General features: G+C 34.9%; 3 protein-coding genes and 1 pseudogene across 8 annotated transcripts; 3 read left to right on the top strand and 1 right to left on the bottom strand.

The window, feature by feature from the left end:
• Nucleotides 1–3864: 3864 nt before the first annotated feature.
• Nucleotides 3865–9107, top strand: LOC100818700 (uncharacterized). Of its 2 annotated transcripts, XM_006600417.4 has the most exons (5): nt 3865–4535; nt 5273–5376; nt 5927–6103; nt 6699–8728; nt 8875–9107. In XM_006600417.4, the coding sequence occupies exons 1-5, from the start codon at nt 4327–4329 to the stop codon at nt 9022–9024; spliced, it is 2670 nt and encodes an 889-aa protein (XP_006600480.1). In that variant the 5' UTR covers nt 3865–4326; the 3' UTR covers nt 9025–9107. The 2 variants fall into 2 exon arrangements, with proteins under 2 accessions (XP_006600480.1, XP_014625436.1); XM_014769950.2 differs by lacking the exons at nt 3865–4535; nt 5273–5376 and having other exon boundaries at nt 6023–6147.
• Nucleotides 9108–10194: 1087 nt separating this feature from the next.
• LOC100818858 (uncharacterized) lies at nt 10195–11064 on the top strand (annotated as a pseudogene). Its single transcript, XR_137397.5, has 2 exons — nt 10195–10448; nt 10537–11064. The product of XR_137397.5 is annotated as an uncharacterized protein (transcript).
• A 1616-nt stretch (nt 11065–12680) lies between these two features.
• On the bottom strand, nt 12681–18031 carry LOC100818165 (putative clathrin assembly protein At5g57200). The gene is made up of 15 exons (XM_006600416.4): nt 17823–18031; nt 17612–17681; nt 17311–17408; nt 16639–16777; nt 16436–16563; nt 16241–16333; nt 16065–16115; nt 15421–15486; nt 15275–15340; nt 15067–15147; nt 14914–14985; nt 14463–14645; nt 14299–14377; nt 13724–13836; nt 12681–13366 (listed from the first exon to the last, which is right to left on the bottom strand). The coding sequence occupies exons 1-15, from the start codon at nt 17910–17912 to the stop codon at nt 12971–12973; spliced, it is 1725 nt and encodes a 574-aa protein (XP_006600479.1). The 5' UTR covers nt 17913–18031; the 3' UTR covers nt 12681–12970.
• A 2206-nt stretch (nt 18032–20237) lies between these two features.
• Nucleotides 20238–26090, top strand: LOC100817639 (pathogenesis-related homeodomain protein). 4 transcript variants are annotated; one of them, XM_041011361.1, is made up of 11 exons: nt 20238–20368; nt 21564–22085; nt 22511–22676; nt 22870–22993; nt 23073–23185; nt 23394–23729; nt 24155–24388; nt 24480–24569; nt 24746–24796; nt 25230–25457; nt 25681–26090. In XM_041011361.1, exons 2-11 carry the CDS (start codon nt 21586–21588, stop codon nt 25948–25950), a joined length of 2112 nt encoding a protein of 703 aa, XP_040867295.1. In that variant the 5' UTR covers nt 20238–20368; nt 21564–21585; the 3' UTR covers nt 25951–26090. The 4 variants fall into 4 exon arrangements, 3 of the variants coding, with proteins under 3 accessions (XP_040867295.1, XP_003550646.2, XP_014625613.1); XR_001385894.3 differs by lacking the exon at nt 20238–20368 and adding an exon at nt 20439–20930 and having other exon boundaries at nt 25230–25581; nt 25681–25822; XM_003550598.5 differs by lacking the exon at nt 20238–20368 and adding an exon at nt 20440–20930.
• The last annotated feature ends 154 nt before the right edge of the window (nt 26091–26244 follow it).

Raw genomic sequence — 26244 nt, 5'->3', positions numbered from 1 at the left:
CACAACACGATGGTGGCTGATGGTTCCATTCATGCAGAATGTCTCTGGCGCCTGTATTCCCGCGAGAGCATGAAGGCTGAGTTGTGGGGTTGGTGACGTGGTGGAAGTACTTGTGGGGGACAAAGGCGTTTCCGAAGAAGGACTGTCGTCGGAAAAATCCTTGTCGTCTTCGACAATAAACAACTGAAGACGAGGCTTACAACGATGGCCCTATGACCATTTGTCTTCACAATGGTAACAAAAGCCCTTGTCACGGGGCGACGCCAATTCCGCCGAAGATAAGCGCCAAATAGAAGCGCGAGGAGGAGGGTGCGAGGAAGGTCGACTGGCAGAAGGGGTAAAGGTCGACGGCATGGTCCACGAACTCTTACGGCGGTCGTTAAGCTTATCCTCTTGAAGCTTAGCGACGACCACCGCCTATGGTAACGACATGGGCTGGAGCGCCTAGACCTCGCGACGCAAATCGGGGTTAAGCCCTGAGATGAAGCAACTGAGGAGGAATGGTGGGGCAAGGGTAACGATGCGGTTGGCGAGGCATTCGAACTCCATCAAATAATCGTTGATGGGGTTGCGCTGTTGGAGTTTGAAAAGGGCGTCGTGGGGATCATCGTAGTAGGAAGGTGCAAATCGGGACTCCAACGCTTGAAGCATGGGCGGGCCATGTGGACAAAAACCCATTGCGGGTCATCCATTGATACCAGCAAAGTGCTGGTCCTTCCATGTAGAAGGAAACAACCGTGAGGCGCTCCGGTTCTGGCACCCCCTAGTAGTCTAAGAACTGAGAAATCTTGAATATCCACCCCAGGGTGTCTTGTTCGTTGAACCTCGGTACTTCCAATTTTAGCTGAGGGTGATGGTGTGGGGTCGAAGGTGGTTGGGCTGGGGAAGGGGGAACAATGGCCATGGCAGCAAGACGATCCAGAATAGATTCAAGCTTTTCATTCATGGCGAAATGGGATTGGGTGAGGGTGGCTTGGTTCTGGGTGAGCCGCGACACCGCCTCCTCTAGACGTTCGGTGGCCGAGAGGCGCGTATTATGGTCAGACATGATGGCTGGCAGGTCGAACCACTTGGTAGATTGCTCTAAGTTAGTCCTAATAATACTAAGATGAGTAATTTCTTCTTTGCCTTTATTCATTACTGCACTATTACATTTATAGATGATTTTCTAACTGCCTAACAACAGTTAGTTATAGAAAATGAAAATATCTAATTGTTCTGGAATTCTTTATAGGTGGTTTCAAACCAATTCCTAACAAACTACAGGTAGAGTAGTGGAGAAGCAAAGCCAGCAAAGTCAATCAGTGTTAGAGGCTCATTCAGTCCACGAATTCACTAAGGTATGCATGCTGGTCTAGCCTTTATCCAGTTGGGTCTGTTAGTTCCTATGCTTTGGTTATTGCTACCAGGATTTTTCTAATTTAAGAATTCAAGAGATAAAAAAATGTACATGGAACATTGAATTGATAAGTTGATTGATACAACTCGAGTATGAAAATATTTTCTTTTATATGCATTTCCATACACAAACACATACCATGTTTTCTGGCCAGGTTCTACCACATCTTATTAAGTTTGGAACAGACGACATGGGTTGAATTGAATGTCTCACCTCATTCAATGGCCAAAATGTGTGTCCCTAATATCACTTGCGATATTCTTTGGAAACCACTATTTTGGGACATGAAGATTATTGCAATATTTTTTTTTTTTTTAAAAAAAAGTTATTGAACATATTATTGGATGCTCCTTGATCACATATCCCCAACCAGGAAAAGACAAACCGATTAAATGAGGCATGCAATGAAAATGAGAAAACTATGAATGGTAAATTTCAACCCAAAACCATTGAACAATTAATCAATAAACACAAACCACCATAACTTGAGAGGTACAAATATACACATGCACATATATAGTTTGACAAGTGTAGAATGTAGATATTTTAACAGACAAATTAAACCCTTACGCCCAGCTAGCACATGGGAAGAGTGAAAGTAGCATCATGGAAGTATTCACTTGGCTGTTTGTTCAAATTCGTCAGTTTGTTCGGTTAGATGTTACCAAACTGAGATACTTTTGGATAAATTTATCTGGAAATCAACTTCGGCTTAAACACACGTGGTGAGTGGCACCGGAATCAAGAATTCAAGTTAGGAATCACTTTCAACAATGTTTTACAAAAAATAACATACACTATATATCTCTCCAATAATATATACCAGAGACAAAGGATGTGTAAGAGGTTAGATGAAGATATATAAAAAAACTTGGGAATAGCACCATCATTCCAATGCAAAATTGTACGCTTGAACATGTCTAATTAGTGGGCTTTGCATGATGACAAAATAAAATAAATGGTTAAACATACAAGACTTTATGCAAATTGCCTGAACTAGCTCACTTCACAATTTGTTTTTTCTTCAAATGAGTGGCTCTTTAATTGATATCGCCGCTCCAAAGGTTTTTCGCTTTTTCATGTTGTAGGAGGTGGAAAATCTTCTGATTTTCTATGTTTTGATTATATTCCAGTTTGGGTCAAAACTCAAAATTGATCATCAATGAGCGGCAAGTGAAGTGAAGGAAATTAAAAACAAAAAAGAATATATATGGGTCAGGCCAACTCTTTTCCTAGTCAAATAAAGTTCCTGTTTGTGTGTATAAATTTTCATAATCAATGAGTGGTATAATCACGACCGATGATGCTATGTGTTTGTTTTGGTGAAAGTAGTACTCAACTACTCATGCTACAATCGTGAAATAAATATTGCTAGCCAAAAGAAACGAACTATGTATTAAATAAAGAGATTTGGAAAGAGAATGTCTGAAGGAGTATTAGAAAATGAAATTATACTAATGTTTTTTTTCTTCTTATTTTTCATCATTTTTGTTTATTGAATTTGGCCCTTACCTCTTTCTGTCTCTTTCTCTCTTTCTTTCCATGCTGCAGTAAACTGATGAAAGGCGTAAGCCGCGTAACAATAACAACAACTCGAAGCATTTAAGAGCACCCAAAAAGAATATACCCTACAAGGTTCCATACTTTTGCTCATTGGTACATTATATACCATATTCATTTATTATTTATTTTTATCATATTAATAATTTTATTTTACATTATCTCTCTTGATTATAAAAAATATACAATAATATTTTATACCAGTATTATACATAATAATTATATCAAAAGTTATACTTATCATTTTTTTTATTGATTGACTAAACTTTATATATCAATAATATATAAAAATTTACCTCTTACTTTTATTAAAAAAATTGAAACTACTCCAGAGATGGGCGGATGGTGAATTTTTAATACAATAATTACAAATAAATTTTGAATTTATACCATTTCTTGAATTTTGAATTTATAAACTTATATCAATTATTTAAATTTTCATCATCAATCCAATTTTAAAGTAAAACACAAAGTCTTAAATTATTTTTAAAATATCACATTTATTATAAAAAAGTCACGTTGATAAAAAGATTAAATATATAATTTTCTTATTTAAAGTAAACTATTTTAAAAAAAATTATTTTAAATCTTACTTATGGTCGGATTAACTCTAAAAAATAATATTACAAAATTTACAATATTTAATTCATATTGTTTAATAAACTGAGTTATACCTATTTATTAAGAAACCTTTAATATTCAAGATTTCGTCTAAAAGACGAGTTAGTACAAACTGAATTATAAACGCTTACAAATTTATATATGTATTTTTTTTAAAGGATACAAATTTATATTCTAAACAAGTAAACATTACAACATTCATCCATTATCTTTTTTTCTATGTAAAAACAATATATAACAAAAACTTATCAGAATGATCAATTCAGAGAGAAGAAAATGAAAATGTACAGCTCAATTTACCCTCCATCACAACTTACTCCCCAACACACATACACCATTCACTTTTCCTTCTTTGTTTATTCCCATTTCATTTCATTCCCTTGGACAAAAAACTTCCTATTCTCTCTCTCTTTCCTTTCTTTTTCTTTCCACAAAGGAATGAAGGAAGAAAGAAAGACAGAGAATCAGTAAAACCAACATTCCAACTCTTCCAATCATTTCCTTCTCTGCTCAGTGCCCACTCATCCCCTATTTTACCCTTTTCCCTTCAATCACCTTGCGTGGCTGAAAATTTCCAATTTTTCGCTTTCCCAGATTGCAATTCAGTTAAATTATTACGTTTTTTAGGAGCCCCGCTTCAGAAATTGGGACAATTTTCATTGATTTTTCTGCAAAGCTCGCATTTTTTTTTCCTGGAATATCGTTGGTTTTGAGCATCTGGGTAGGTGAGGGGTTGCCGGATAATCATGCCGCCGGCTCAGATGGAACCGCCATTGCCGGAATCCTCGTCGGTGCCATCTTTTAGCTCCGACGCCGCTTCTCCGGGATCGGCGCCGGAGAGTCGGCGATTCGGGGATCTTAGAGGTTTGCAGTGGCGTATAAATCTTGGGGTGTTACCTTCTTCTTCTTCTTCCATTGATGATCTTCGTCGTGCCACCGCTAATTCTAGAAGGAGGTGAGGCCAGTTTAATAATCATGGTACCTTATCAGTTTTTTTTTATATAGTTTTTATGAGGATGTAATTACGTTTCATTGTTTTCTTGGGTTTAATTTCAATTTGTGTTGTTTCTATAATCTTATTCCTCAAATTCGGTGCCAATTTGAGAGTTCCAGCCAAAGTTATATTACTTCCTAGGTATTAATGGTAAGCTTAACGATATAATGTACTAGCTGTTTTTGGTTGTGTGTAATTCCCCCCCCCCCCCCCCCCCCCCTTCAACTCTCAATATAACAAGGGAATTTTTTTATTTTTTGGGATAATGTGGATACAATCATACAGAAAATACAGGAAATTTTGGCAATTTTCAATTGAGAATGCTTACGTATGTGTTTGGATGAATTCATTCCGTTATAATCGATTATATTTCTTTTTTGTTCCTCCTGTCAGGCCAATATCATCTTATATCAAAGTATTGTTTCGTTGGCTGAAATGAAAAGAAAAATAAGCTGTTTCTTGGTTTCGCTTTAAGGGTTATTTGCATAAATTATGGATTCTGGATATGGATTTGGCAATTGCCTGCTGCTACAACTTACACGTTATGTGTAGAGTTGCCAGGACTGAGTTGTTAGATCCACCTGTTTCTTGGTGTTTATCATAATTGTGCATTAAAAACAATTGCATATTTGTTCAGCTAAAAGCAGTTTTTTTTGTGGTGTTTCTTATTTAACACGGACTGTTTATAATCTTGTCAGGTATGCTAGTTTGAGAGGGCGCCTCCTTGTTGATCCTCATATGCCAAAGGATGGGAGTAGTTCACCCAATCTTGTCATGGACAACCCACTTTCACAAAATCCAGGTAAACCTGAGCATATTTTCTCACACTCCATTCTGGCACTTTACTTGTAGATAAATCTATATCTGGTTCCAGATCCCTGATGTAGCCAATATACTTTCATAAATTTCTTTTAAATAGTAGAGAGCAAGTTAGATATCTTGAATGTTAATGCGCAATATTTCCTTCCACCTATTGGTTTAACAAGAGCATCATCCTTTGGTATCCTTTTATTTGTTGACAGATTATATATCTAGTGCTATTTTCCAAGATTTTGTAAATATATGTATTTTCCCTAAAGGAATATAGCAATGCTCCCTGTTCATTTAGTGGCAACCAAACCCATGAAAAGGTTAAGCAAAGAAATAATGGCAATCAACAAACTGTTGAGGTGAAGAGGAAGCAGATAAAAAAGACAAGCAAGTAAATTGTTGCATTTTTTGTCATAATGTTGCCTCAAAGCCTTGAAATACTTATTACTGATATCCATAGATTTCTAGGTAGTCTATCTAACCCTTGCTGTCTCTTGCCATTGAACTCTATCTGTGTTGACAATTTTGACCTCTATATGCAGACAGTACATGGAGTCGCTTTTTTCGCAATGCAGAGATGGAGAAGATGGTTGATCAGGATTTATCACGTTTATACCCAGAACATGGCAACTATTTCCAGACACCAGGATGCCAAGGCATATTGAGACGAATTTTATTACTATGGTGTCTCAGACACCCAGAGTGTGGTTATAGACAAGGTAAATTGCTCTGTCTAGCAACATTTGCGGACAATATGTTGAATGTAAGTGAATTTACATTTGTCTCAAACATGTTTTCTCATTTTGGGACAGTTGTCTTATTTTTCCTTCCAACTCCATATAAGAAACTATGCTTACAGTACACTCATCTTTAGTTCAACTAAGCTTTCCTATTTATCATGGATGTCTCATTTTCCCTTGTATAATTAACCATAGCTCATACAATTGAATGAAAACTTTACCAATCACAAAAAGGCACATCATATGTTTTGCTCATAGCCAATCTCATGTTCTCCGGGCATGAACAATGGGAATTAATGACTATATCTATCAAAAATACTCTTTACAGCCAACGAGTTTGTAATTACATTTGCATTGATTACTCATTACTGTTCCATTATCTGCATGTATGATTACTGAACATTGTCTTCCTTGTTGCGAGATCCATTGATTAAATTGTAGGAAACCTGTTACTTGGTAAATTATAAATTCCCTTAGTTTGACTTCCAGGTTCCCATATAACTTGATTTAGTTGTATGTGATGCAAATTGCTGATATGATATTATTGTGCTTCTTTCATTAATTTATTTTGTAGGAATGCATGAATTACTTGCTCCGGTGCTTTATGTTCTCCAATTTGATGTGGGGTGTCTTTCGGAAGTTCGAAAGCTTTATGAAGATCACTTCACAGACAGATTTGATGACCTCTTTTGTCAAGAGAATGATCTTTCTTACAGCTTTGATTTTAGAAAATCTTCAGACTTGATGGAGGATGAAATCAACTCCAATGGAAATGCAACGAAAATCAAGAGTCTTGATGAGCTTGATCCTAAGATACAGAACATTGTATTGCTAAGTGACGCTTATGGGGCTGAAGGTGAACTGGGTGTGGTTTTATCTGACAAGTTCATTGAACATGATGCTTACTGTATGTTTGATGCTTTAATGAATGGGGCACGTGGTTCAATTGCAATGGCTGATTTCTTCTCTTATTCTCCTTTGCCTGGGTCCCATACTGGCTTGCCTCCTGTAATTGAAGCTTCTGCTGCATTGTATCATTTGTTGTCTCATGTGGATTCATCTTTGCATGGCCATCTCGTTGATCTCGGGGTTGAACCCCAGTACTTTGCTCTCCGCTGGTTGCGAGTTTTATTTGGACGGGAATTTTCACTCAGCAACCTCTTGATAATCTGGGATGAAATCTTTTCATCAGATAATAGTAAATTGGAAAAACATGCAGAGGACAATGCAGACTCTGGTTTTAGGATCTTCAATTCGTCTCGCGGAGCATTTATCTCAGCTATGGCTGTAGCAATGATGCTTCATATAAGATCTTCGTTACTTGCAGCTGAAAATCCTACAACCTGTCTCCAGAGATTATTAAACTTCCCTGAGAACATTAACGTTGAAAAACTAATAGAGAAAGCTAAATCCTTGCTGGCTCTTGCATTAAGTACTGAGATTTCATCCTCAATGCCTTTATTGGTCGAGTATCATAACCAGGGTAAATCAGCTATTGCAAGATCTCGCACCCTTTCATCTGAATCAATTTCACCAAAAACTCCTCTGAATTTGGTACCTGATAGCTACTGGGAAGAAAAGTGGAGAGTGGTCCACAAGGCTGAAGAACTCAAACAAGATGGAGTAGAAAAACAGGTTCCTACTCGGAAGAAGGGATGGACAGAAAAGGTAAAGTTCAGTTTGAAAAGAACGGAATCTGACCCCTCTTCATCAAGGATTAAGAGTGGTAAAAAGGAATCCAAGTCACCGGTTAGGCGATGTTTGTTAGAAGATCTTTCTAAGGAACTTGGCTTCGAGGAAGATACTGAAAAACTCTCTTGTCATGATGATCTGTCTGCCACAGTTGAAGAGGAGCAAGGGGAAGATGGCTCTGAAGGCAGCAACAACTATTCTCCTGAAGATAGATGTCAAAGTCAAAACACAAGTAGTGAGGAAAACTCACCTGTTATTTCTTGCCCAGCTAGTCCTACCAATGAGACCATTGATCACAAAAATGACTCCGAGAAAAGAAGTGTTGGGTCTAATTTATCCCTGGATATAACTAATGAAACTTCACTTAGTAGTCCCATTGATTCACCTCTTCCAATCTCTGATCATCCTGAGAAAGGACCTCAGACACCAGGGAGAAATAATATTAATAATTCTGCAGGGAATTCAACCACAAATTCTAAGGAGAGAAAATTGAACAAATTCCAGTGGCTATGGAAGTTTGGGCGGAATAATGGCGAGTTTATGTCAGAGAAAGGAGGTGATGCTTATGAGGCTGTAAAACCTGCCAACAATTGTAGCAACCAAAGTAACACAACACCCTCTTCTACAGCCAACAATTGTAATAGTCAAAGTAACACAGTACCCTCTTCTACAGCCCACAATTGTAATAATCAAAGTAACACAATACCCTCTTCTACAGCCAACTGTTGTAATAACCAAAGTAACATAATACCCTCTTCTACAGCCAACAATTGTAATAATCAAAGAAACATAATACCCTCTTCTACAGCCAATGGACATTGTAGTTCTGTTAGTTGCAAAGGGGAATCTACAGATCAGACTGTGATGGGCAGTATGAGGAATATTGGGCAGTCAATGCTTGAGCATATCCAGGTAAACTTCTTTTTGATTGTCACACTCATTCAATGACAAGTTAGTGAGTAAACTGAAGTTACAATCTGAAGATTAAAAAAAAAACAGTTTTATTTACATGAACTGTTTCAAACATGTTATCCTAAGAACTTGTTTTTGTGTGGCAGGTGATTGAGTGTGCTTTCCAACAAGACAGGGGCCAAGAAGCATCATTAGATAACATGTCTAAAATTGTTGTGGTTGGTAAAGCGCAGGTTAATGCCATGTCAGCTCTCAAGGAGCTCCGCAAAATTAGCAATCTTTTGTCTGAGATGTGAGCCAAATCTTACATTGATGTGTCCTGTATATATTTTGTAATTACAATTCTTTAGTGGCAATAAAATGAGTTTCTTCGGCTTCACTTCCATACCTCATGTCATGAATACCATAGTTTTGCAGAGATGAATGTGTAAATACAAATATTCGATTTATCATGAAATAAATTATGATGATTCATTTCTGTTTATGATTTAAATTTTGCTTGATTGCATTTGCATTGCGTACCTTGGTTTGCATTTTAGAACAGCGTTGCAAAAGCAGTCCCGGACCATAATGTGTTCATGTTTAGATACGTGAATTTTATATTTTTTTTCCACCATTCCATAATTTCCATCACCTTCATCCGTTTCTAGTTATACCCTCGAAATTTAAATGTATAAAATGAATAAAACACATGTTTGATAACGTTGAGATTTTTGTTCTGTAGACTCAATAGGGGTATATCTTATTTCTTTGTAAGAAAAAATATAAAGCGTAAAGACGATTAGCTGTTTATTTTAAGAGAATGAACTTTTTTAAATTTCTATTTTATCGTGCCGTTTGATTTATTTATTTTTATACATTAAGTACCTCATGTTTTATTTTATTCAAAATTATTCAAAATTAATGATTAATTTTAGTCAAATCTTAATTTGGTCATTTGTTAATAATAAAAATTATATTTACAAATTTAAATTTTGATACATCATATTAAATTAATAGTTAATTTATATTTTTTCATACGGAAAGTAAATGTAAAAATATTATTTTTTAATCTTTATCAATAAAAACATCTATTATTATATTTTATTATATATATATATATATATGTATTTTAAATTCTATTTGTTGATTATAAATTTACAATATAGTTTATATGTTTAAAATATGTATTTATTATAACACCTTTTTCTGAAAGCAATTTACTATAACATCTAATTATATAAAATAAATATTTATCTTACAGGTAGGACTAAAATATTAGTTTTTAAATATTTAAATATAAAATTAAAAAATTAAAAGTTTCAAAAGAAGTACTAATATTAAATAAATAATCTATAGAAAAAATATTAATTCAATTTTTTGAATAGCATGATATTGATCCGAGACCATGAAGTTGTAAAATATAATGATATCCCTCTGTAAAAATCTGTATTGAAAAGGAAGAAGCGCATCTGGTTTGGTCCCATATGATGGCCAGATTCATCTCGAAGAAGACCAAGACCTAGCTACTCCGTCATTCCGAATCGGCTAAGGGCGTGATAGTGGGTGGAGATCGACGGAGTGAGGCTGTTGGAGGATCACGTCCACCGTCTTATGGTGAAGAAGGCCACACCCGATTGGCTTCCCTTCCTCCCCGGTTCCTCCTTCTGGGTCCCACCTCCTCCTTCCCCTCTCCTTCACACATTCTCCATCCCCTCTCATCCCTTCTTCCTTCAACAAGGTCTTTCTTCTTTTGCTTGTTTATCTCAACCCCATTGTTTATTCGTTAACAAACAATTCATTCTTTATTGTTCACTATTGCATGTTAGACGACGAATCTGGGAATGCTATTGCCACCCCACGAGGGACAGAGGTTACTGTGCAACTCAAGGTTATGTCACCCACTCAAAACCTTGCTCTCTCTGAAGATGAGGAAGGATGATCATCATGCTAAGTGTTTGTGTGTGTTGATATCATTTCAGAATTGTCTTTGGATTCGACTTAAAGCACATGCCTTGCTGAGCTCAAACTATGTATAATTTTCAGGGTTGCAACCTTAACTCAATGAGAGGGAACTAAACTATTTGAAGATCAAGAAGCTTGCTTGCATAGAAGACAGTGCATGAAAATGAGAATTCCTGCACAGGTTAACCATTGGTTGCTTTTGGATTAGCCATTCTCACGTTTTTTGGTCTCAAATGTTATTTGTATATAATTTGGTTGGTGACCAAGCACTTCAAAAATAACCAATGTGTGTAGAATAATATTGTCCATGTTGGTATGTTGAACCTTTTACATTGGGTGATGTATCATGTATATATTTGTGTAACTAATAAAGCAAAAAGCTTCTTTGAGCATTCCTCTGAACGACCAAACATCTGCTCAATTCAATGAATATCTCTCTGTTCATGTACATATAACTGTAGTAGACTTGATAGGGGGGAACAAGTTTTTAGCGCTGTCCCTAAGTTTCTTGAATTTTTACTATTTTAGCACTGTGTAGTTTCTATTAAGTTCTATAATTAAAGCATTGATTTCCCATTGAAAGGCTCAGAGCATGCAACCATATAAGCTAAGATGCATGTTGTTGCCATTGTACGTGAACTAGTTCTTTTGCCGAAAGAGGGAAAAGGAGTGATTTATGTTTATCTCAAGAAATGTGATAGATTATTCATAGACCTATTCAAATAATACGAGAAGAAAAGCAGTGCTAAAGTTTTGAAGATATAGTTTGTTTGAGTAGACTCAGCAAGAATTATAAATTTGCCTCGCCTTGCTAGAGACTATTTATCAAATCCTCTAGTATGATTCAGGATTTGGATTCTCTCTTGTTATAATTGAATGTGTTGCATTATTGATCCAACAATTTATTCAACAATATTTTTTGTCTCTATCTCTCCTTCACATTGCATATTTCTCTTTCAATTGTTGTAAAATATGTCATACAAATAACATTATTCTAATTGAAAAGAGAGATACAGTTCTTTTTTGGCATGAACTCACCATGATAAGTCTTAAGATGTGCGAGTTATATTCAAAAGAGATTTTAAATGTAACTAATAGATCTTGGTCAAGCGTTCTTGTATTTGACTGGAGGGGCATTTGGTATTGTGGAAAGAGTCTAGCGTGAAATCTAAACAAAAAATTCAACTTGAAAAATTCATACACATACATTCATGCAGGATCCTAAAGTATTAATATTGAATTTTAGATCATGCTTTCTCGGAGGAAAGAGATAGAATAAGTTTGGTTTTCTAAGGGTGTGTTTGGTTTGCATTTTTATTTTCTGTTTTCATTTTCTGAAAATTGTTTTCATTTTCAAAAGATTAGAATTCTGAAAACATATTTAGTTTGATTTCTTGTTTTCTACTTTCAAAAAATAAAAACATTGAAAATGTGTTTCCAAAAGGAAATGTATTTTTAGATTTGCTTAAAATTACATTCTTTGTCACCGCGTTTTCATTTTATCCAAAATGAGATTTCTGGTTTCAACCGAAAACACTGAAAATGAGATTTTATTGTTTTTAATTTTTGGTTTGTTTGGGAAAATATTTTCACTAAAAATGAAAACAGAAATTCAACCAAACACATTTTCATCACTATTTTCTATTTTCAGTGAAAATGAAAACAAAAAACAACCAAACCAAACACCCCAAATTTTGTTTCAGTTTGTTTTTACATTTTAATCTACTCTTATTATCATGATCACTTGTCATTATTTTTATTTTGGTTTGTGGGACATGACCCTGATTTTAAGTTGCTTTAAATGGGTTCTGAACTGCAAGTACTGTACAGTCGAGTTGACTTTAGTTTGCCAGGGTTGTTCTGGTAAGATAAATGAATCATTAAACTTGGAATAATAGTCAATGAGGCTTTGTTTTCTGTCTTGATACTCAATTGGAATAATAGTCAATGAGGTATGTTTTCTGTCTAGATTACTCAGTTGGAATAATAGTCAATGAGGCATGTTTTCTGTCTAGATTACTCAGTTTCAAACTTTGGACTATCGCTCAGGTAACTTTATTTTTCAAAATGCACCATTTAATGCAACTTGAAAGGGTGTACCCAAGCATGCCTGATGAAAAATGAATCATTGATAGTTACAAATAAAATGTACATGTCACATTCACCGGCCAATAATGAATGAGATTTTGATAAAGAAAGTTGGTGTTATCCTACTTAAAATAACAGAGAACACATCCTTTTTGGGCAGGGGATTGGGGGAGAGAAAAGAAGAGGATTGAGTAGGAAAGAAGCTGAACTCTACATTAAGTGGTAGTTTCCTTGATGATGCATGGAACTATAAGTATAGCTAGGCACGGATAAGGGATCACTAAATGGATTAGCAGAACCCATTACTGGCATTTGTTGATTGTATTGAGTCTGTGGATACTGGTAAGGGACCATCATCGTGTTATATTGTTGCTGTTGTTGGAACATCATTTGTTGTTGTTGCTGAGCCATGAATGCCATTTGCACATTGGCCGGAGGCGCTATGTTGTTGGACATTGCAAATGGATCCTGCTGATTATAATGATCAAATGGATTATGTGTATCCATTCCCTCATATCCATAGCCTGCATTTCGTAGTTGAAGTTGTCTCCTGGCATTTTCATCTTCATACAAACTGTCTAGTAATAGCTTATCAAACCCACCAGCCTGACTCAACATAAGAGGGGGAAAAGAACAATAGTGTTATCTTTTAGATTTAAAGGACAAACCATAACCTTATGCTTAAGATGGAAAGTTGTATGAGCTATTCTTTATATGAGAATTGTCCGCAGTATATGCATTTAACAGCCATATTCAAAGTTTCAAACAGAGTAACAGACCTTTACAAAATTGACATGTGTGAAACTGTACCTATAGCCTTAATATGTGAGATGAACATCATATAAAAAGTCATTTTAGGCCGTATTGGCTGTAGCGTGTGCAAGTAACATGATAATGTTGATTAACATGTTTCTTATAAACAGATGAGCTCAAACTAAGTATGACAAGCAGGTAAAAACTAACCATTCTGCGATCTGGTGCTTGGCTTGTATGGTTACTTGGTGTTGTTACCAGTGCAAGTTCCCAACCAGAAGTTCCGCTTATGTTAGTCAACGCAAGATTGTTTGAGTAATGTCCTACATAAAATTGCAAACTCTTGGAATTAGAATTGAATCAAGTAGCAAACAAGAAGGATGGTTAGTTAAATGATGGACATGATTGAGGTTTGAATAGAAAATAATTGATACAAGTTTGTAATATTATCTGTGTGAAATGAGTGCTAGTATATCATCTCCAATTTCTCTTATCTGCTGTGGTATAAAACGAAAAAGACAGTCCTTCATTCGACAAGTTTTCTTCACTAGTTTTCGATTTTTTTATGGAGTGCCCAAATGTACTTCTAAGTCATATATTCTCGTTTCCGCTTGGAAACTCTAACAAGCATTGCATAATTTTTTAAATTGTGATTCTTTGAGTCTCTGGAAGGCTATCTCCATGTAATACTGTATATCTTAGTGAAGCAAATTCCAATCTCCATTCTCAAGAGAGGCATGCACTATAAAAGTTTGTCTTTAATTATTAATTACTCTAGGCCTTACCGCCGGGTGGTACAATTGCAAGCGCCAAAGCATTGCTTTCTTCTAGTTCTTGAGCTTTTGGATTTATCTCGTTTAGACCCTGCAAAGTTGGACAAATATATTATATATTCCATCAAACCAACATATCAAACATTCATACCATTACCACATAACCAAAAACACACCAGCAAATCATCAGTTGATATCAAAGGAGGAAGTTCAGCTTCCTCTTCCTTAGGTTGTGTTTCATCTTTATCTACCAGTTCTTCCTCGTTGACTTCTTCATCTGGTTGCTCACTTGCTTCAGCTTCTTCAGATTCTTTGGGTTCTGCTTCACTTTGAGGTGATTGATCATTTTCGTGATACTCCTGATGTTGCATGACATTTATTAACGAATCATAGCACACAAATACGTCAGGCCGGGTGCTATATGGCATAACTAGAATCAGAACATAGATGCAAATTGTTGAGTGAAATTTAATAATAAAAATAAGTTATCATGGTCATTCTCCAATTCTATCGATGTGGCAACAATGACTTTAGAAAGAGATGCATATTGGTTCTTTGAAGCTCATACACCAAACGCATATAAGGCACAGGCTTTCTCGAATAAATTTGTAAATCATTTTTGCTTACCAGTCTCTTAGTAGCAGTCAGGGGTGCTTCTTTAATGTATTCTTCCATCGTCGCAAGAAAAGAAGCAGGTGGCTGTTTATTATGGGAAAGATCTCAGTGAGAAACTGTATATGATATCAAATTAAATATTTTTATTAATGAGCAAGAAAGAACCAGTCTCAAGGTTGGAAATTGAAAATTCCTAGCAAGGTCCAATCTCTTGCAGTATTCATAGAAGTCAGCAAGATTTTCAGCCTGCATAATAATAATGATAATCAATTCAACAAGTATGAACCCCTTTAGGAAAGTTTCATTGAGCACAACAAACAATTCAAATTGGACAACGAAGATAATGGCTCTGAAGGAAAGCATCATAGTAAACCTGTTGGCCAGCTCTTTTATAAATACGTAACGCCTTCACTGCATCATATTTTGGCATATCAAAGAACTGCAACTTTCATTAGTTAGTACAATTTCAAATTCAAGTGAAGTAATCAAAATTACATGTTAAACTAAGTTAGACGTTACCACATCCACAAGATTTATGATTCCATCATTGAGGGCGCAATATATTTTGAAGCTCTCTTTCAATATCTGAATGATGATATTTCCCGAAGCGGTAAAATGAAGTTAGAGAAATAATACAAAGCTCAGTAAATGGACTCCTAAAAGAAAACAAAAAAGTTAAAATATTTTTTTAGGATTAGATTACTAATGAATTGTTAACTTCAGCCGTTATCAAAGAAAAATTAAGATTAGATTTTAGCAAATCCATAATTTGCCATGAATGAACAAATAATATTAATCAAAAAGTTCTCTGGTTTGCATATATAATTTTGCAATGCTATTCCCCCCCCCCCCCACATGTATCCTCTTTCAGAGACAATCCAATTCAAAGTATTTTCAAAAAGTTAAATGAAAACACTTCCTATGAAAATTCAAATCTTGATTTTTCATGTTGTGGGGACTAACCCCTTTGGTTAGACCTCACCTCTGTTTGTCATTTTGCAAGGATATGATATTCACAATTCTGCACATGAACAGGTTACAGCTTTTCTTTTTTTGAAAAAAAAAAACGTTTTAGTCTAATTTTATTCAGTCATACAACTGATACAAAACATATTATCAGATAATACTTAAAAGTGAAATTAAAGAAAATTAAACAAGCATACCAAGGCCAGTGCATACTGTATTAGATGATTGCGTAAAGCCAACCCTTCAGGCTGCAAGATATTAAAGAAAATTAAATGTTAAGGGAAATAAGATGTCATTTCAATGGCAAGAGATATGGTATAACAGACAAGGATCATGCAGATACCAAATCAAAGTTTTCTCCACAAATTATTACCTCACAACCAATTAGGCGATATAGAAGTTGCTGCAGTGCAGGCAGCTGCTCCAATAGCCCTTCACTAGTCAACATTCGTGTTCTGCTATGTCCCTGTCAAAGCTGAAAGTTACTAATTTTCTAAAAGTAGTAACAAAACTAGCATGGAAAAATTAATGCGTGAATAAAATTAAAAAGCAAAGTGCACACACACACTTGAGTTATAGTCGGTGATGGTTTTGTTAAACGCTCAGCTTCGATGTCATATCTTAGGATTCTAAAACATTCAAGCCTTTCTTCTAAAAATAGTGCGTAGGTTCGAACCCATGCAGAACAGTCCCAAGCTGCATAGAGAAATCTAATTAAGCATAAAATGAATGAAAGAAAATTCAGATAACAAGAGGATCTGTCTAATCTACCTAGAGCACTTGAGTCATCTTTGAAATTAGATATTTGAAGAAAACGTCCCCTGCGCACGTAGGCTGTGAGGTCATCTTTGAAAGTAGGATCACCCTCTCTCAATATTCTATGAATGACTATCAATGTCTTTATGGCAACCTGTCATGTGACATGGCATTATTCAGTTACAAACAATGTCAAGAAAGTTTTGAAAAATTGTCGTTATTGAGTAAAATTGTGTGCAAATCCCATTCATTCCCTCTCTCTTTATCAATGATAAACTGATCCTAAGAATTATTTAGCCTCACAATATATGTTGCTTTCCACAAAGGTTGTATACTGGACATATCACATCATATCCCATTTGTTTTGTAAAGGCATTAGAGTCATAATTTGTAGTTTTAAATCTCATATAATATAAAAAACATTCACATGTTTTCACTGAACAACTTCAGCTTCTAGGATAGTTGATTCATGACAATTATATCATTCCCATTTTCCTTTTATTCCCCCTTTCTAAGCTAATGCATGCTTGTTCATTTTCAAGAAGAAAGCAAGCATAACAACATCTTTTTCCAACGCTGTTAAAAAAACATAACACTTTACCATAAATCATATGGACAAGAAAACAAAATGAGTTGTGTTTGTTTAGCAGCTGTGAGTGCATCCAAACAGGTATTAAGAGGACTTACTATCCAATTCCGTGTCTTCGAAAGCCGCTTGGCTAGTGTGTGTATGCAGTAAGCTACATCTGCCCGCGGCTGGTGTGCTGAAGTTGCATAGAATATTTCTGCATCGAAGAGCAAAGAGACAAGTTATCAATATCAAAATTTGGCATTATGGTAGTAATGATCTAATTTCTAGTTTCTTCCGATGCAAGCAATGAGATCGATGGAATTAAACCAAAGCATAATGGATTGAAGACCAATGATTCAAAGCCTCAATGAAACTAATTTCCAATCCATATATGCTCAACAAAATTTGAGAACTCACTTCTAACATGACGTTCCTTAGGAGGATATTCTACGTGACTCGTAGCCTTCACAATTGCAATATCCAATTCCTTACATAGAAAAACAGAACAACATGAAAACATATAAAATAGAAAATCTGAAAAATTGAAATCAATTGAGCAAGAAGATTAATTTCTAGAAAAAACAAATAAATAAATAAAATTGATAGATGAAAACATAAAGAATTTTACCTTATATTCGCTATTGACCTTGGCTAGGCCAACCGTGGTGGAGTCTTTGAGAGCACCGTAGGCCTTTCTTAAGGTCTGGAACGTTCCCATTCACCAAATTATTGGAATTTGATGGAAAGAGAAAAAAGAAGGAGGAAAAAATGAATGTTCTTCTCCTCCTTCTTCTTCTTCTTTGCCACACTGTCGTTTTCCAACGACAAGAAGAAGGAACCAACGACCAAAGGGTATATCGGTAGTTTTAGGTTTTAAAGCCTTAACTAAAATTGACCTCAGTTTGTGTAGATTCTGTTCCTTGATTTTTATTAAAAACAGAAAAAGGCGGGTTCCGTTTGGTCTTGCGTGAAAATACCAAAATGTCCACACTCTTTTCTCTTCTCTCTTTTGAGTGCTTACACGTGGGATCCAACCATAGACATTCGACTTTTCATTTTATATTTTTATTTTTTGTCGAAGAAAGAGTTTTTATTAATCACTCCATCTACATGAGTAGACACAATGACGAAAATAAAAAACCTTGCCCTCACTCTCTAAAGACAGACCAAAGAGTCAGTCACGCTCTGGAATAGGTTCAAACAATTATGGTTTGGTCTGCAACCACGAGCCCAACCCAGTTTTAAGTCTGAGAAGGATGCCCCATAACTCAGCAAGAGTGTCATGTTAACATTTTAGAGTTAAATTTATAGAACAATGTTATATATACATTTTTTTTTACTAATTCTTCTACAAATCCTCCGATATTGTCTTGTAAAGAAACCATTAAATGAAATAGTAAAGCGCTTAATATTTTGAAAAATAAAATGCATTCAATACTTCTCATAAAAAAATAGAAAGATGTTATAAAATGATGTAGAATTATTCTAATTTCTATACAATGTTGGTATAAAATTCTGTACACTATTAATTAATAGAAAATCGTTGTTAATATGAATTTTAATTTAATTTATGTTCATCAACTGTTAAATACGTTTACCCAATAAACATATATATTTTAATTAATCTATTATATAAAATCAAATGCCCACGTGACATGAATAAGCTCTGATTAGAAAAAAAGAATATAAGCTCCTGTGTTATCCTTATTGATTGGATTTCATTTCAATAATCATGCCTAGTATATCCAAACTCCTCTGCCATGTCTGTTCCGGAATCATGATCATCTCCTACATACATGAAATTGAAACAAACCACGTCAGCAGCAGCATCTTGTGATTTTGAAACAAGCCAATGAAAAAACATCGTTTTCTTTTCATTATTTTCTTGTACTTCTCATATTTATATTTCATTTACATCGAAAACTTTCCATATTTTGATGTCAATGTGGTCCTTATTTCTTCCAGCCAAAGCACTATTAAGCAAAATTTTGCCAGGTGGTATACTGCTATTCTTAAAGCCGGATTGATTAAAACAAATTTTCCATATGCCTTTTTTTTCTTCTTCTTCTTTTCTTTTTGCAACTTACAAAAGTTAAGATTATTTGGGTAGTGGGGCAAAAGGATTCAGTTTCACCCGATAAATCATTTCCAAGTGTTATGCTGCTATTCACAGTCACATTGTGGACGTGTTCCATGTTTCAAGTTTCAAACATGATTTCATTCAGTTTAGAATCACAGAAACTGTTACTTCATGCTGAAGATGATGTACCTATCTAATCTTCATGGGATTGAAGTATTATCCCTTCTGGAAACAATCATTCTACCCTCTTAATATGTTCTATAATTAACAATTTTTTTTTTCAAAACGAAACAGGGTCTAATATAATTTGATTTGATATAGATACTTTTAAAATTGGTGTGAAAGCACAACTATTTTAAAATTGATGACATACGTATATCATACATATACCAAATACTGGTACACATACGACTATCTATGTGATATGTATCACAATTTGACCGTGTTTCCTATTTTTAAACCTCTAATATACTTTGATTTTTAGATATTGAAGAAGGAATCATCATCATAATGTTAATCTAAAGAAAACAACTTGTCGATTAACCAACATCGTTATATTATTGTTTCTCTCTAATCTCTTACAAAATCTATTGAAAAAAAATATAATTATACTTGCACCCAAGTTTATATAAAGTTTGATACATGTTTAGATTAGTTTTTTTAAGAATAAAACAAAATTAAACACTCCTTATCACAGTTCTAAATACGTCAATTTATGATATGCTAAAGTGACTTTTCAAGATATGTTTTAGTAAACTTTCAATGATTACTATGCATATAAATAAAATAAAGTGTTCAAAAAATGAATATAAAATCAAAAGAGTTTGTCACGAATAAATTTAAATATATTATCTAATTAAAAGTTTGATTCTTGAAGATGATTTCGTTACAAACATCTGCATTGGTAATCGCTTTATCTTGAATGAGATTAAAGCATAAAAACAGGAGAGATAAATGAAATAAAAACATTACTATTCAGAAGAACAAAAATAAAACCAAAATTGTTAGTACTACCTATTCCTGTTTAAATTTTTGCAACATTACCATTTACCAAACTGTAGCAAGCATAGCCCGACAGACAGTAATTTAAATCGGTAATTTCTGCTAAGCTAAATCTATTTGGAGATCACATGAAGATTCTTCTTCTTCTTTTTTTTTTCTTGTATATAAGCCGAGCATATTTGCTTCCATGCTACATTGACCAGTTGAGACACACACACATACACATTGGCTACACAGAATTGGCAACAGTGCCTATGATTGATTCACCAAGGAATCTGATTTTCCCAAAGAGCAAACCAATGTTTTGTTTTTCGTTTCAGTTTCTGCCACCACAATTACTTGTACAATAAAACCACACACAAAGAGAGAAAGGAAAAGAGAGAGAGAGAGAGAGAGAGAGAGAGATTCATAGAATGGGAATGGCAACATAACAAGAAGCTTAGCAAACCGTTGGTGGCGCTTGGGGTGGCAATTGGCGGCGACTGGTTCCACCAATCAACATTGGGAATCTGAGACCCAATTTCAATTTCAAACCAATATCTCAATCAAACTTCACCTATTTAATCCTTCCAACTCATGCACTTTCAACATGTTCACACAGCTTCAGGGTCTTAGAAAGTTCTGATCTTTCACCTTATTCCTCTTCAGTTACAGGTTTCGTTTTTTTTGGCCTTAAACTCTTGTGGGGTTTGACATTTGGATTCAAACTCAAGGTCTTTTGCCTCATCTTGTTATGGCCTTTTTTTTTTTAGTTTCTTTACAACTTGGGGTGTTTTGTGTGTGTTCTTCTTCTTCTTCTGATCACCAGTTCTTGTTTTTTTTTCTCGATTTGAGTAACTGGTTACAACTTATCTGCGATTAAATGATCAGGGTCTTAAGCATCATACCCTGACTTTTTCGTTTTTGCTCAATTCATCAAGTGATTCATGATTCAATGTTATTTCTTCTACGAGTACTATCCATGTAATGAATGCTCCACTCTTTGCCAATTCGTATAATGTTTGGCACTGTTTCATCCTGCCTTGATTTCAAGTATTTGATCAATTGTCGTGCTCATTTTCTTTACGGGTCAGCATTTTTCTTCTCTTAATATGATCGAGGTTATTGAGTAATAATATTTGAACAATGGATAGAAGCAACATTAATCTTCATTGCTAAGTGCAATTTCTGTCCAATCGTTGTCCTTTTTATGCAGAATTTGTGTTTGTGTTGGAATGGTTCAATCTAGACTATCACTATAGGATTAACTTGAATGTAACTTGATCCCATTTTGTGCTTAATTTTCAGGATTGGTACATAATATATCAGTATGCGGGATAGTGAGAAGAAGTTAAACAAAAAAGGATCTAAAAAATCCAGTCCTTTGAAGGTGCGTAAGAAGGGCCAAGGGAAGAAGGAAAAAGTGAAAGTGGGATCAAAATCTCACACAAAAAATGCTGGCACTGATATATCAAGGAAGAGAGTTATCTCTTCTCTCAAGGTCAAAGGGCCACCTAAGGATTCTTCAGATAAGAAATTGATTATTGGAAAAAAATTGCCTATCAAGAACAAAAAATCTTCACTGAAGCCATCCTCAAAGTTACAAGGCAAAAAAGCTTCTCTTAGCTCTAGAAAAGAGGGGGGAGATGCTGATGGGGCGGTAAAGCTTCCCAAAATGAAGAGGAAGAGAAAGAAGAAAAGGCAAAGGAATAATGTGGATCTTGATGATCCTTCACGCCTGCAGAGGAGAACGAGGTATCTTTTAATTAAAATGAAGCTAGAGCAGAACCTTATTGATGCTTACTCTGGAGAAGGTTGGAAAGGTCAGAGGTATGGGATACTTTTTAATTGATTTTTGCTATTGTTATTATAAGAAAGGCATGCTCTATGTCACTTGAAATTTATCACATGAAAAATTTAGGGGACTATATCATTTAAAGGAATTATAAGTATATAAATGGCTGGTTTATTTAGTATTACTTAAATTGAATTTGGTGATATCAGGAATTTTTATGTACTCATTTAAGTTGAATTTATGTTTTCCAAATTGGTATAGTATGCTGCTATATGGTTGATTATAAACCAGGATGGTTTTCTTTCTCCGAACATTTTTCATGGATAACAGCTTGCGGCAATGCAGTGTGATCTTATCTCAAAACAATTATTAGCTATTTTAACCCAACACTAGCCCTTGACAAATAGCACCGTGGCTCATCATTACTCTTTTTTTGCATTGATGGAAATTCCTTTAACAGTCGAGAAAAGATTAAGCCAGAAAAGGAGCTTCAAAGAGCAAGGAAGCAGATTTTAAAATGTAGACTTGGTATTCGTGATGTCATTCGCCAGTTGGATTCTCTTGGTTCACTGAGTAGCATTGAAGATTCTGCCATTGCTCCAGATGGATCTGTTTACCATGAACATGTGAGAAAGTATCAACACTTTGAATACTTCATTGCATTTAAATGTTTTCTGTACTCTTTCCATTTTAATACCTGTGAGCCTGCTTCACATCTTATCTTATTTTGCTAGGGATTCATTTTCTGAAGTTGTATGGAGTGACAAGGCTCAACATATTAAAAACTGTATATTCACTTTTCTATTTTTCTACATTTAGATATTCTGTGTAAAGTGCACTGTGCGTGAAGAGCTTCCAGATAATGATATTATACTATGCAATGGTACATGCAAGCGTGCTTTTCACCAAAAATGTCTAGATCCTCCTTTGGACACTGAAAATAGTGAGTTCCCTAAGTTGCTTTTCAAGGTTTCTGTTAAGATGCAACTTCCTGTGCATTGACTTCATTAATAAAATTGCAGTTCCTCCTGGAGAGCAGGGCTGGTTTTGTAAATTTTGTGAATGTAAAATGGAAATACTGGAGGCAACGAATGCTCATCTTGGAACTCACTTCTCCTTGCACAGTACTTGGCAGGTTTTTATCCATATATATCACCATATTAGAATTTTATAAAATATGAGTGCACATGTGTGTGTGTGTGTGTGTATGAGAATGTACTCTCAATTTTCTCTTCAACTATTAATCATTAGACTTTGTTTTCTAAACTGTACTCCTCACTTTAAAGAATTCAAATCCATATATTCCTATTGGTTCAATTAATTCCTTTCTACCATAATTTAAGGATGTATTCAAAGAAGAGGCTGCTATACCTGATGGTGAGACTGCATTACTGAATCCTGAAGAAGAATGGCCATCTGATGATTCTGAAGATGATGATTATGACCCAGAGAGGAAAGAAGACAGCCACAATATCAACACAGAAGGAGCAAATGATAGTGCATCTGAGGACTTAACCAGTTCTACCAGTCTGTGTTCTTCTGATGGTGAATCTTCTCCAGTAGATGGTGTCAGTCATGAATATTTTTCTGTCAAAAGCAGCATAGATTCTGATGAGTCTGAGGACAAAGCCTGTGGCTGTAGGCAGCGAAAAGCCGTTGACTACAAGAAACTTTATGATGTAAGTATATAAAGTTGTCTTTCATAAAAGCAAATTAAAGTCCTGAATTTTAAAGCTACAACTTCCGTGGTGGTATGGAAGTTAAGTTACTGACCCAATGTTGATTATCTTAAACTTTAAGGCTTTCATTTTACCAGTCTTTTTACAGACACACTGTTGCTCTTTCTCACTGGAAATATAATCTTGATATCTACTTTTATGAATTGGGTTGGTAAATATGTGTCTCCTTTGTAGGCTTTAGTGTATTGATTTAAAACCTGTATTACCAAATAGATGTACCACTTACCCTTGGATGTGATGTAGACAGATAATCATTATGCATGGAAATACTACTAAAAAATAGAGTTCATGATTTTTTTTGCTGTCCTAATTTGAGAATAGTTTTGATCATGCAAAAGAAGTTTCATCCTAGTTCATCTTTTCAGGAAATGTTTGGGAAGGATGCTCCTGCATATGAACAATTGAGTGAAGATGAAGACTGGGGTCCTGGCAAAAGAAAGCGAAGAGAAAAGGAGTCTGATGCTGTTGATTCTCTTATGACTTTGCATGAAAGTGAGAATATGCACCCCAATAATGAGCACCTCGACATGACAAGAAAAAATTCTTCAAGCATAAAAATCAAAAGGCATTGTTTTAGGATTCCACATGATGCAGTTGAGGTACTACCAGAAACTCTTGGTCATTTTATTTATAAAGGAGTTTTATGTGCTTTAATTTATCTCCCTTCTATCTTCTTATGAAATGAGCCAGAAGCTTCGCCAAGTGTTTGCTGAGAACGAACTTCCTCCAAGATCTATAAGAGAGGGTCTTTCAAAAGAGCTGGGACTTGACACTGAGAAGGTGATGACTTTTGTCTATCTTCATTTGAATTTGCTTATGAAGCTGTATTTGCTTTTCATGCACACTATCTTGGTCCCCATATTTATTCCAATTACTTTTGTCTTGATCTTTTTGCATGTCTCAAAACTCTTTACTTGTTCAGACTTTCGGTTACTAACTTGTGCTAGAAAATGCAGGTCAGCAAATGGTTCAAAAATGCACGTTACTTAGCACTTAAAAACAGAAAGGTTTGGTGCCACATTTTGATCTCTCATTGTCCAATTTATGCAAGTTTATTTTGTCTTCCTCTATTTTTACCAGAAATTATCCCATGTGTAGCTCTTTGCATAACTGCCATCCCTTCTATACATCATCTAGTTGTTTATAAAAGTGTTTAAACTTTACTTTCTCTGCTTGTAAAATTTATCTTGATCAATGTCTGGCTTTGACTTAAAGAGCTGTGGTAAGTTTAGATTGCAATAACTAACATCATTTAATATGCATTGCCTGATAATTAAAAACAGATAGATGCCTTGTAAGTTATATGATAAAAATTCTTATCTTTATGCCTTGTAAATTATACATACTTTTGGAAGATACTTCCTTTTTGTGTCACACAGTCAGAAATTGTCTAGCCCATGGAATTTGCAATGAACTCTAATTTGAGTGGATTTTGTTCAGTATCAAGCAGAAGGAGGAGCAGATCAGCTTCAGAGTATCACTTCTACAAAGAACTCCAGATTACAAAATCAGGAGATTTTCGATCTTCTGAAATCAAAGACCTCTAAAATTACTATGACACATTTCCAGAAGGATGTTAAAAATGTCAATGGAAGAAAGAAAACAAAGTCATCTAACAAGAAAAGACAACCAGAAATTCCTCCACCTCCAGGAGAAAATGGCAACATGGTGCTTTTCTAATAGTGTCCTGTTCTATAAGCATTGCATGCTTGAGAAGTAGTAGTAAACAAGGCAAATATGAGTTTCAAAGAGAGCATTTTTTTCTCAGTCACTTGAAGAAAGGAGGGCCCATGTTTGTTAACATTTTTCATTATATAATTTTCTGCACTTGTAACTGTTTTGGATTGAGAAGAACCCAGTTAACAAGTTTTCACTTTTCTTTCCCCTTCAGGACTTTATGGAGATCAGTGATGATGTGAGCTTGAAGAAACTGTTAAAGAAAAGAAAGAAGAGGTTGATAAGTTTTACATTTGAAGGAGACTCTCAGGCGGCAGAGTTGGAATTTGAAAGGCTAAGCAAATTGAAGACTAAAGTAGATAGTATGAAGCAAAAATTAACTGCAATTCAAAATTCCAGAGTTAAGGATTCAAATGAACCCCATTCTAGTGAACCATCCATTGTATATGTACCCACAGCAGTGTTACGGGAAAAGGTTGAATGATAACTTTTATTGAAAAAATGCAAAGCAGGGGAATACATGATTTGTAGTTAGTTCCTGTCTCACCTTGTATTATTCAAAGAAAGGAACTGTTTTGAAGTTAATGATATTATACCTGTCTCACTTCACTTGGTAATATTAAATATTAATAATATTGGCTTGCTCAAAGCTACCTTCAATATGAATGATACTTCTGCGCGGTGTTGTAATTCCATAGAAACAAGACATTGCACGTTGACTTAGTCAAAGCCCTTCACCCACACATAGCAAATATAATTAATTATAAAATCGTACGGA

Source organism: Glycine max, chromosome 17 (genome assembly GCF_000004515.6).
Source record: "Glycine max cultivar Williams 82 chromosome 17, Glycine_max_v4.0, whole genome shotgun sequence".
Classification (NCBI taxonomy): Eukaryota; Viridiplantae; Streptophyta; class Magnoliopsida; order Fabales; family Fabaceae; genus Glycine; species Glycine max.
This window is presented reverse-complemented; position numbering and strand designations above follow the sequence as displayed.